Raw genomic sequence first — 12,158 nt, 5'->3', positions numbered from 1 at the left:
TGGAGTGTGTCAGCAGTTCCTGCAAGAGGAAGGCATTGATGCTATGGACTGGCCCGCCCGTTCCCCAGACCTGAATCCAATTGAGCACATCTGGGACATCATGTCTCGCTCCATCCACCAACGCCACGTTGCACCACAGACTGTCCAGGAGTTGGCGGATGCTTTAGTCCAGGTCTGGGAGGAGATCCCTCAGGAAACCATCCGCCACCTCATCAGGAGCATGCCCAGGCGTTGTAGGGAGGTCATAGAGGCACGTGGAGGCCACACACACTACTGAGCCTCATTTTGACTTGTTTTAAGGACATTACATCAAAGTTGGATCAGCCTGTAGTGTTGCTTTCCACTTTAATTTTGAGTGTGACTCCAAATCCAAACCTCCATGGGTTGATAAATTTGATTTCAATTGATCATTTTTTGTGTGATTTTGTTGTCAGCACATTCAACTATGTAAATGAAAAAAGTATTTAATAAGAATATTTCATTCATTCAGATCTAGGATGTGTTATTTTAGCGTTCCCTTTATTTTTTTGAGCAGTGTAATAATAAATTACATTTGCTGAGCACTTTTCATTTACAGACGTAAATCACAAAGCTCTTTACACTGAGAGCAATCATTAAAATAAAGAAAGCTTTAATAAAGGCCTGAAAACAAATGAAAATATAGCTAGCGGTCTAGTACTATACATTATACACAAAATAATAAGTAAAATAATGTATAAGACCAACAACAGATACCACAAGATAGATCACATAAAGCGAAAGCCAGTTTGAAGAAGTGTTTATTGAGCTCAGACTTAAAGGCAGTGGTGGTCTGGGGCGCGCAGGGGTGTGGAGACAGCAGAATGCTCGGTCACCCATTGTTTTTTAGGCATGTCTTTAAGTGAATGTGAAGACTGCTTGGGGCTGAGGAGTTTTTGATGACTAACAGGAGGATTTTGAAGTTGATTCTGAATTGGATGGGTAGTCAGTGGAGAGAGGCTAGAATGCGGGCGATGTGGGCAGATCTCCAGGTTCCCGCAAGGACACCGGCAGCTCTGTTCTGCACAAGCTGCAGCCTGTGGAAGCTTTTTTAAGGGGAGATCACCATGGAAGACATTGCAGTAATCGAGTCGGGAGAGTTTGTATGAACTCTAGCTAGCCAGTAACATTTGTATCAACTACAGCAAGTGATCTCTGTATCAATTCTACTCTTGGAACTTTTGAAGAAAATAGCTACCATTTTGAATTTGCAGACAAATTGCATTGACACTCAAATTTGAATACGAGTAAAGTCCAAATACAGATTAAAGAAGGAAGTAACTCCAGAAATAGTTTGGTCTTCCTGCCAACAGGAATGAAATATCAATATGACCGGGCAGGGCCAGCAGCAGTGTAGGAGGATATATACAAATAACATGGGAACAATAATTGTTCTATTATAATCAGATTGCCTTGTGACGTAATATGGCGGGCCAAACCCTCCATCCCACCTAAACAGGCTGAAATTCCAGGCTTTTTTCCCTCTTCAAATAGCATACACAGAAAGGGGATTATAATCATTTTCACAATTTCAGAGTGTTATTTCAACCTCATAGTGTGGAAATATCATTTAACAATATATATGTTTTTAACTGCATTGCTCCTTTAATGATTTTGGGAAAGTGTTCGCGTTAAGTATAAACAATAAATAAAATGAACAACTTATTTCTTCAAAAAATGGAAATACATTGGATTGGATATTAAACGATTGATTCATTGAAAGAATAACATGTTATGCCTAATGAACACGTTTTCCTCGTGGATCAGTGTTAGGGTATATTGCACTTTCTTGAGTTGGACATCTTCCCATTAAGAGTCTAATTCAATTCCTGAAACCCCAACCTGAAAGGGATACTCAAACTAAAACAGCATGCCTGTCATTTGTAGGTAAGTACCCTTTTCAATTCAAAATAATACAGTGTAGCATCTTCCTCATAGTTGAACTACTAAAGAGTTTCAGTCATTAGCAATCCACACAGGAAACAGGTCTGGAGCACTGAGATAATTAAGCAATTAGGCACGGGGGGGGGGGGGGGGGGGACAGAGGGTGTAGTACATGGTTATAAACTGGTTACCAACGTAATTAGAACAGTAAACAGTACTTTTTTTTGCCCTGGTCATACCCACGGCTTTCAGCCAATCAGCACTCAGGGCTCGAACCACACGGTTTATAATACAGTATATTCTGTCAAAGGGCATTTTTGCCACACATCGCTGACTGAAATAATGCATTTTGCCCTCACATTATGTCCCGTTTGATACCAAAACCCAATAGAATTGTATGCATTGGGTAATAAAATAGCTTGATTATTGTTCATACGCATGTTTATGCATGCGGCTTATATCTCATGACAGGTGGCACAAGATTTACTTGGTGGGCTGACAGAGGAGTAGTGTGAGCATTCTAATTGGGTATATAGAACAATTCTGACTGGAAAAACACCCTATTCATAGTCAAATAAACCCATACTGTTTCTTTTACATTTTTATTTGAAATACGGTTCCTGAAACTGGTGGATTGCGTATCCAGGCCAGCACAGTAGCCTACAACTTGGGTTGGTTTAACATGGCCTGGCTCAGTAGTGTGAAAAGGGTGCTAGACATTTTAGCCCAACGCAGTTTGCTATTAATTGAATAAGTAAGATAAATGAGGTATTTCTCAGATGGTAACAGTGTCTCTCTAACCATTTGGTCGATCTCTCTCTACTAGGCTACAGTGCTTTGCGCTGTCACTGACAGCCATGCAGGTTCATTGTTAGAAGCCCATTCAAAGGATGTGTCCCAAATGGAAACCTATGGGGCCCTGGTCAAAAAGTAGTGCACTATAATGAGAATAAGCAGTGGGACCCAAACCATCAGTCACTGTGATTGCACCCTATCACAGCCTGCACTTTGAGCCAACAACTGAGTGTGTATGTTTTTGTGGTACCTGCCAGGTAAAGTAAAGTTTAAATGACCCTGAGGACTAGCTTTGGGGAAATGACTCTCTTTGAGGCCAGTCAGTGCTAATATAGAGCAGGATATATAACTACAGCTCAAGAAGACCAGTTAGAAGTGGAGCAGATCAATATCCAATATCCTAAATGGCACCCAATTATGTAAAAAGTGCACTACTTTTGACTGGAGCCCTAGTCAAAAGACAGGCACTAAATATGAGAATAGGGTGCCATTTGGGACATGGACATACAGTATGATCTTTATGAAAATTATCTTTAACCAGTTGGACCATTTACCAGATTCCCCCTCATGGAAAATGTGTCCTATCTTCACGAGGCACTTATCATAGCATGCGACAATCGAAAGCAGTAAACATCTGGACTCATGTCATCACGTTTTATAAATCTTTGGGAGATAAATCTGTTTCTCATTTTACCCATCTCTCTCCATAGCTCCAGGGAGCATACACAACTTGATGACATCAACATTATAATTATTCATTTGGGAAATTGCTGAACCCATTGTCTGCACTAGCTTTCATCAAACATTTGATCAATATGTTGTGTTCTGACTATATACTCGTAGACAACATTATTGATGTGCCTGTCTGTTGAGATGCCGAAGTATTGCGAAGGCACGCAGACAGCGCTAGATCCGAATAGTGTGAATGAATCGCGGTGAATTGCTGGGAATGCGGATCAAAGGAGCTTTCTATTAACCTCCAATTCAAATTTAGGAAGTCAATCCAGCCACTTTTAAGTATCGTTTTGGGCCAATGACTGCAGGAGAGCCCAGATGTTTCACCCAACAACAGAACTGGTTAGAGGGGTTTCAACTGAGCTGTAATACAGGCTGTTAGCATATGACTGGGCTGGGAACTATGACAATTTACACACTTGATCACTGGACCAATGATTGGTATCCCCAACTACGTGAATTTGCAAATAATTTTTTTTCACGTTTATATGTTTTCAGAGAATAAAGATGTCATGACACAACATTTTTTACATGTTATTGGGCTTGAATCTACAATCACCATCTGTCCTTTTGGGGCCTTCAGGACCAGGGATAGAAACTTGGAACATGTCAGAGGAAGCATCTTAGGCACCACAGTTGCACAAAACGTCTTTATTACTGTGCCATACAAAATAGAGGCGATGTTTAGAGGATTCTCTTCACAGTCCACCTCACAGCGACTGCACAGAAATCAGTCAAAAAAAAACAACAAAATAACTCCTGGGAGATTCCACAGCCGATACAAAAAAACAAAGTAAAAATCAGGGGGTCCAACCCATCTCTAACCCAGAGTCCAATGTGTGTTCCCTGTCCAGTGACGTCATCGTGGGAACTACTTCTTGGCATAAGTGATCTTCATGGCGCATTGGGCCGTAATCCGGAAGCCCTGCAGTGCATCTTTGGCCACTCCCGCCTGGCCCTCGCTCTCAAACTCTACAAAGGAGATGTCGTGTTTGCCAGGGACGAGTCGCACCTCTTTGAAACCAGGGAATCTATGAGGGAGGTGAAATGTTCAGAAATCAGAAATGTAATGAATAGAGCTGACATGATCTCCCTTTTCTACATGGTAGATAAGCAGGTTTGTTCGACACAATGCATTTCTATCTCAACGTCCTGTAGTTTTGCACCCTCTTGAACAGAGCTCCAGTTGCCATTCTGCAAAACATCATATATCAAAGACTTCACCACCTGGCAATGGTGAAGTCTGAATTATATAAAGCAGGGGTTCTTCAACTTTTTCAGCTCGGAGATCAACATTTTTTTTATTTTACCTTTATTTAACTAGGCAAGTCAGTTAAGAACAAATTCTTATTTTCAATGACGGCCTAGGAACAGTGGGTTAACTGCCTGTTCAGGGGCAGAAATGAGAAATTGACCGTCCTCCTGTGACCCAAATCGTCCTCCAACGACCCAAATTAAGAAGAAATAGTGTGTGATTATACGTCTATTCTCATAACTCACAACCTACCTCTCTCACATGCCCAAGGACTCCTACCCATATTTTAAGAAACCCTGATATAAAGCAACTAACTGTATATTTCACAAGTTCACGAGCCAGACTCAATAACAATTGCTGCCGAAGAATGAATGCAATCAGGCATCTAGGCGAGTTTACTCATTTGACAACAAGATCATTCAATACTCACTGATTGAACAGCATGGAGAGCATCATTTCATTTGTTTCCTCTGGCAGGTTATTAAGGAATAAAATGTAGTTGGGTGGATTGTCTGGAACCTAAAAAGACAAAGAAATCAGTCTGTGATTGCCACATAAAACCTTCCCATGGAACATTTTTGCAGCTTAGTCAATAAGCAGACCAGACTATCTGTAGCCCTCCAACAGTTAAACCAAACAGGGCGTATCAAAACAGTAAAAGGCTCCTTAAGTAGTGAGAGAAGAGATTTTTTTGCAAGAATACAAGTCACTTCAACATTGCGCTTATTAAGAGTCCATCATCACTAGTGATTTAGTCCGTCACACACAGGGGACGTTTGCTGAGTAAACACAACTCCATATACATCTCAATGGAGTTGAGTAGCGACGCGTGTCGGCGGAGTGTACCCCCTATTCAGTCGGTATCAGTCGATACTCGGGAAAAAAAATGCATTCTTTACTGTGTAACTTGTACCTATGTTTCTCCTGTGTAACTACATTATTTTCTTTGGGGGGGGGGGGGGGGGGCAGGGGATGCATAGAACGTGATTTCTTATCAAAAACTATGGATTCCAACTCTATAACAAATCAGGACAAGCATTTAGCATTAAATCATTTATAGAAGTATCATGTGATAGCGCATGTTCGAAGTCACTAAACTTCATATTCTATTGGAAAACAGTGGATTACACAGAGCAATCTGACAGACGTCACATAAAATTGTATCTTTTATCAAACACTTCGCAGAAGTCGCAGATCGCAGCAGGAAAAGAACAGTTACACAGGACAAACAGTTTACTCAGCAAACTAGGTTATAATTCTTGATAGGGCTAGAAAGGCTTACCTGCATGGTTGTTGGAGCATTGTTTGTGTTGGCTGATCCCTGTTAATAGAAAGGATAAACAAGTTATGAAAATAGCGTTGGAGTACAATTTCTGACTACATTCAAAAGCGTACAGGGTGGCTATGTGCAATAGGTTGACAAATACTCGTGCCCTATGGCAGGGGTAGGCAACGAGATTCAGCCTTGGGACAAATTTTGTCAGAGCGGATGGTCGGGGGGCAGAGCATAATTATAACAATCTAAGTAGTGCCTTCTATTTTATTTTGCACCGTCTCTACACACACATTTTTATTTTACCTTGATTTAACTAGGCAAGTCAGTTGAGAACAAATTCTTATTTACAATGTAGGCCTAGGAACAGGGGCAGAATGACAGATTTTTACCTTGTCGGCAACCTTTCAGCTACTGGCCTAGCGTGCTAACCAGTAGGCTACCTGCCGCCACTCATGCACCATGACACTCAAACACACACACTTCATTTGTTAACACATATAACATGTACACACGTCTATACTGACGCACGTACTCACATATACGTTGCTGCTACTCTATTTATCATATATCCTGATGCCTAGTCACCTTACCCCTAAAACACATCTACTACCTATTTCTCCAGTATCCCTGCACATTGTAAATATGGTATTCGAACTGACCCTGTAAATAGCTTACTTACTTTCCTGTGTTCTTATTATTTCTGTTTTTGTTCTACCGTATGTTATTTTTAGTACTACATTGATCTTGATTACTGCATTGTTGGGTTAAGATCTGGCAAGAAAGGCATTTCACTATGTGCACATGACAATAAAACGTGAAAAATGTCATACATTGAAATACATTGAGACACGATCGCATACAGTCGAAGTCGGAATTTTGCATACACCTTAGAAAAATACATTAAACTCAGTTTCACAATTCCTGACATTTAATCCTAGTAAAAATTCCCTGTCTTAGGGCAGTTAAGATCACCACTTTATTTTAAGAATGTGAAATGTCAGAATAATAGTAGAGAGAATGATTTATTTCAGCTTCAATTTCTTTCATCACATTCCCAGTGGGTCAAAAGTTTAAATACAGCATTGCCTTTTAATTGTTTAACTTGGGTCAAAAGTGGCGGGTAGCCTTCCACAAGCTTACCACAATAAGTTGGGTGAATTTTGGCCCATTCCTCCTGACAGAGCTGGTGTAACTGAGTCAGGTTTGTAGACCTCCTTGCTCACACATGCTTTTTCAGTTCTGCCCACAATTTTTGTATAGGTTTGAGGTCAGGACTTTGTGATGGCCACTCCAATACCTTGACTTTGTTGTCCTTAAGCCATTTTGCCACAACTTTTGAAGTATGCTTGGGGTCATTGTCCATTTGTAAGAACCATTTGTGACCAAGCTTTAACTTCCCGACTGATGTCTTGATGTTGCTTCAATATATCCACATATTTTTCCTCCTTCATGATGCCATCTATTTTGTGAAGTGCACCAGTCCCTCCTGCAGCAAAGCACCCCCACAACATGATGCTGCCACCCCTGTGCTTCACAGTTGGGATGGTGTTCTTCAGCTTGAAAGCCACCCCCCTTTTCCTCCAAACACAACGATGGTCATTATGGCCAAACTGTTCCATCAGACCAGAGGACATTTCTCCAAAAAGTACAATCTTTGTCCCCATATGCAGTTGCAAACTGTAGTCTGGCTTTTTTTAATGGTGGTTTTGGAGCAGTGGCTTCTTCCTTGCCGAGCAGCCTTTCAGGTTATGTCGATATAGGACTTGTTTTACTGTGGATATAGATAATGTTGTACCTGTTCCCTCCAGCATCTTCACAAGGTCCTTTGCTGTTGTTCTGAGATTGATTTGCACTTTTTGTACCAAAGTACGTCTAGGAGACAGAACGTGTCTCCTTTCTGAGCGGAATGACGGCTGTGTAGTCCCATGATGTTTATACTTGCATACTATTGTTTGTACAGATGAACGTGGTACCTTCAGGCGATTGGAAATTGCTCCCTAAGGATGAACCAGACTTGTGGAGATCTTCCAATTTATTTTCTGAGGCTAATTTCTTTTGATTTTCCCATGATGTCAAGCAAAAAGGCACTGAGTTTGAAGGTGGGCCTTGAAATACATCCACAGGCACACCTCAAAATATGTCAATTAGCCTATCAGAAGCTTCTAAAGCCATGACATAATTTTCTTGAGTTTTCCAAGCTGTTTAAAGGCACAGTCAAAGTGCATTTAAACTTCTGCCTAGAGGTCGACCGATTAATCGGAATGGCCGATTAATTAGGGCCGATTTCAAGTTTTCATAATCGGAAATCTGTATTTTTGGCGCATTTTTTAAAACACCTTTATTTAATCTTTATTTAACTAGGCAAGTCAGTTAAGAACACATTCTTATTTTCAATGACGGCCTAGGAACGGTGGGTTAACTGCCAATCTTGCAACCTTACAGTTAGCTAGTCCAACGCAATAACAACCTGCCGCTCTCTCGTTGCACTCCACAAGGAGACTGCCTGTTACGCAAATGCAGTAAGCTAAGGTAAGCTGCTAGCTAGCATTAAACTTATCTTACATATCGACACATGGTTGATGATATTACTAGATATTATCTAGCGTGTCTTGTGTTGCATATAATCTGACTGAGCATATAAACATACAAGTATCTAAGTATCTGACTGAGCAGTGGTAGGCAGAAGCAGGCGTGTAAACATTCATTAAAACACCACTTTTGTGCATTTTGCCAGCAGCTCTTCGTTGTGCGTCAAGCATTGCACTGTTTATGACTTCAAACCTATCAACTCCCGAGATGAGGCTGGTTTGACCGAAGTGAAATGGCTAGCTAGTTAGCGGGGTGCGCGCTAATAGCGTTTCAAACGTCACTCGGTCTGAGACTGGGGTGGTTGTTTCCCTTGCTCTACATGGGTAACGCTGCTTCGATGTGGTGGCTGTTGTCGTTGTGTTGTTGGTTCGAGACCAGGGAGGAGCGAGGAGAGGGACAGAAGCTATACTGTTACACTGGCAATACTAAAGTGCCTATAAGAACATCCAATAGTCAAAGGTTAATGAAATACAAATGGTATAGAGGGAAATAGTCCTATAATAACTACAACCTAAAACTTCTTACCTGGGAATATTGAAGACTCATGTTAAAAAGGAACCACCAGCTTTCATATGTTCTCATGTTCTGAGCAAGGAACTGAACCGTTAGCTTTCTTACATAGCACATATTGCACTTTTACGTTCCTCTCCAACACTTTGTTTTGCATTATTTAAACCAAATTGAACATGTTTCATTATCTACTTGAGGCTAAATTGATTTTATTGATTATATTAAGTTAAAATAAGTGTTAATTCAGTATTGTTGTAATTGTCATTATTACAAACACAATTTTTTAAACTTTTATTTATTATTTTAATCATCGGCTATTGGCTATTTTGGTCCTCCAATAATCGGTATTGGCGTTGAAAAATCATAATCGGGAGACCTCTACTTCTGACCCACGAATTGTGAAACAGTGAATTATAAGCGAAATAATCTTTGTTTCATGACTCCAACCTAAGTGTATGTACATTTCCGAATTCAACTGTAGGTCTCGTGGGAACATATTTCCTAAATTAAACGAATTTTAGCTGAATTCCTGGTAATTTTACAGTCTTTTTTACCCAAACAAATGGGGCCAAAAAAAGCCTGCAGTTGAGCAGGTTGCCGACGGAACACCTATGTGAGAATGCTATTCACTGACTACAGCTCAGCGTTCAACACCACAGTGCCCTTAAAGCTAAGAAACCTGGGCCTACAAAGCTAAGAAACCTGGGACTAAACACCTCCCTCTGCAACTGGATCCTGGACATCCTGACAGGCCGCCCCCAGGTGGTAAGGGTAGGTAACAAAACATCTGCCACACTGATCCTCAACATGGGGGCCCACCAAGGGTGTGTGCTTAGTCCCCTCCTGTACCCCAGGTTCACTCATGTGTGCATGGCCAGGCACAACTCCAACGGTAACACAACAGTAGTAGGTCTGATCACAGACAACGATGAGACAGCCTATAGGGAGGAGGTCAGAGACCTGGCTGTGTGGTGCCAGGAAAACAATCTCTCCCTCAATGTGATCAAGACAAAAGGAGATAATTGTGGACTACAGGAAAAGGAGGACCGAGCACGCCCCCATTCTCATCGACGGGGCTGTAGTGGAGCAGGTTGAGAGCTTCAAGATCCTTGGTGTCCACATCAACAACAAACTATCATGGTCCAAACACACCAAGACAGTCGTGAAGAGGGCACGACAAAACCTATTACCCCTCAGGAGACAGAAAAAATTTGGCATGGGTCCTCAGATCCTCAAACGGTTCTACAGCTGCACCATTGAGAGAATCCTGACTGGTTGCATCACTGCCTGGTGGCAACTGCTCGGCCTCTGGCCACAAAGCACTACAGTGGGTAGTGCGTACAGTCCAGTACATCACGGGGGCCAAGCTTTCTGCCATCCATAACCTCTATACCAGGCAGTGTCAGAAGAAGGCCATAAAAATTGTCTAAGACTCCAGCCACCCTAGTCATAGACTGTTCTCTCTGCTACAGCATGGCAAGCTGTACTGGAGCGCCAATTCTAGGTCCAAAAGGCTTCTAAACAGCTTCTACCCAAAGGCATAAGACTCCTGAACATTTACTCAAATGGTTACACAGACTATTTGCATTGCCCCCCTATTTTATGCTGCTGCTACTCTCTGTTCATTATCTATGCATAGTCACTTTAAAAACGCTACCTTCATATTACCTCAATTACCTCAACTAACTGATACCCTCGCACATTACCCTGTACCGGTACCCCCTGTATATAGCCTCGCTACTGTTATTTTACTACTTTAATTATTTGTTACTTTTATTGTTCACTTAACATTTACTTGTCTTAAAACTGCATTGTTGGTTAAAGGGCTTGAAAGTAAGCATTTTACTGCAAGGTCTACACCTATTATATTCGGTGTATGTGACAAATAACATTTGAAAATGTGATTTGATATACTATACTAGTCTCACCAGTGCTGGTTTCTTGGCCACGTTGGCCACTTGATCTTGAGCCTTCTTCTTCCTGTCCTTCTTCTTGTCCTTGTCCCCAAATGTGCCTCTGATTTTGGAGATGACCTCAGAGTCTGTCTTAGCATACTGAATGCGCTGAAAATAAGAGACAAGTACAATAAGATTTTTGCTTAGCACAGACCTGGGTCGTATTCACTAGAAACCAAATGGTAGAAAACAGACCGAAAAGCTGAGGAACTGCCTGAACTTACCATGGGCTTATTGTAGAAAGGAAAACCTTGAAGTTGACGCAGTGCATTCGTAGCCGAGGCAAGCTCTTTGAACACCACAAACGCCTGCCCTCTCATCTTCATGGTTTTCATGGCAACAATGTCCATGACTTGCCCAAACTGAGAGAACAGGGCATAGAGTGACCGCTTCAGTTCTAGAAGGCAACAACAACAAATGTTACTTAACTGTTGTTACTTATAGACAATTGACACAGACAAAGAAATCTATGTAAACTTACTACATCTCCAGTACAAGAGGATAAATAGATATCTAGCCCTGAAGGAACGCTGTAGCTAGAGACATGATCTTGGAACAAAGTTGCACTGTGATTCTTACCATCCTTCTTGATCTTATCATTTACATTATTGATGTAAATGGTGTGGTTTGGTCGAATATCCATGATTAACAACTTTCCCCTGGCGCTCTTTCACCTGGAACAACAAAACAAAAACAGTCACATTAGCTGGGTACTATTTTTTTTAAACAAAATTAACAAATAAAGAAATAATTGAAAAAAAAAGCGTGGTACTTTAGCTTGCTAGCTAGCTTTAGGTACTACTGGCTAGCTAGTATAGTACAATGAATGAAGCGGTGAGGCACGCTAACTAGCATTAGCTAGTTATTTAAGATTTCTAGTAAGCTTCATCACCTCGAACTGATAGCTGGTGCCGCTGACCCGACAAATGTACAGATTTGACAGATTAAACAGATCAATATGTATATGTGTGCAAACAGAACATTTCCTGAGCCCTGATTGCGGATAAACTGACATGAGACTGTGAGAACACTCACCTCTCTCTACACACTTTCAAGAAAACACAGGAAGTAAATGTGTGCGCGCTGGTTCATGGTTCTTCTTCGGTTAATCAGCAGTTCTCTACCGCCACCGTCTGTACAG

The 12,158-nt window shown here is 41.3% G+C and overlaps 1 protein-coding gene across 2 annotated transcripts; it reads right to left on the bottom strand.

Annotated features, from left to right (window-relative positions):
* Positions 1-2,490: 2,490 nt before the first annotated feature.
* Positions 2,491-12,158, bottom strand: LOC109865664 (U2 small nuclear ribonucleoprotein B''-like). 2 transcript variants are annotated; one of them, XM_020454011.2, is made up of 7 exons: positions 11,910-12,064; positions 11,597-11,691; positions 11,242-11,414; positions 10,991-11,125; positions 5,970-6,008; positions 5,118-5,206; positions 2,491-4,463 (listed from the first exon to the last, which is right to left on the bottom strand). In XM_020454011.2, exons 2-7 carry the CDS (start codon positions 11,658-11,660, stop codon positions 4,304-4,306), a joined length of 660 nt encoding a protein of 219 aa, XP_020309600.1. In that variant the 5' UTR covers positions 11,661-11,691; positions 11,910-12,064; the 3' UTR covers positions 2,491-4,303. The 2 variants fall into 2 exon arrangements, with proteins under 2 accessions (XP_020309600.1, XP_020309601.1); XM_020454012.2 differs by having other exon boundaries at positions 4,069-4,463; positions 12,053-12,158.

This window comes from Oncorhynchus kisutch, linkage group LG20 (assembly GCF_002021735.2).
Source record: "Oncorhynchus kisutch isolate 150728-3 linkage group LG20, Okis_V2, whole genome shotgun sequence".
NCBI lineage: Eukaryota > Metazoa > Chordata > Actinopteri > Salmoniformes > Salmonidae > Oncorhynchus > Oncorhynchus kisutch.
This window is presented reverse-complemented; position numbering and strand designations above follow the sequence as displayed.

Bases quoted from the DNA above. Each gene is read 5' to 3' on its own strand.
- LOC109865664 (XM_020454012.2), bottom strand. From the start codon at position 11,660: ATGGATATTCGACCAAACCACACCATTTACATCAATAATGTAAATGAT. The intron at 11,126-11,241 runs GTAAGTTCAGGC...TCTTATTTTCAG, and splicing joins CTTTCTACAATAAGCCCATG to CGCATTCAGTATGCTAAGAC. The intron at 6,009-10,990 runs GTGAGACTAGTA...TTCTATTAACAG, and splicing joins TGGCCAAGAAACCAGCACTG to GGATCAGCCAACACAAACAA.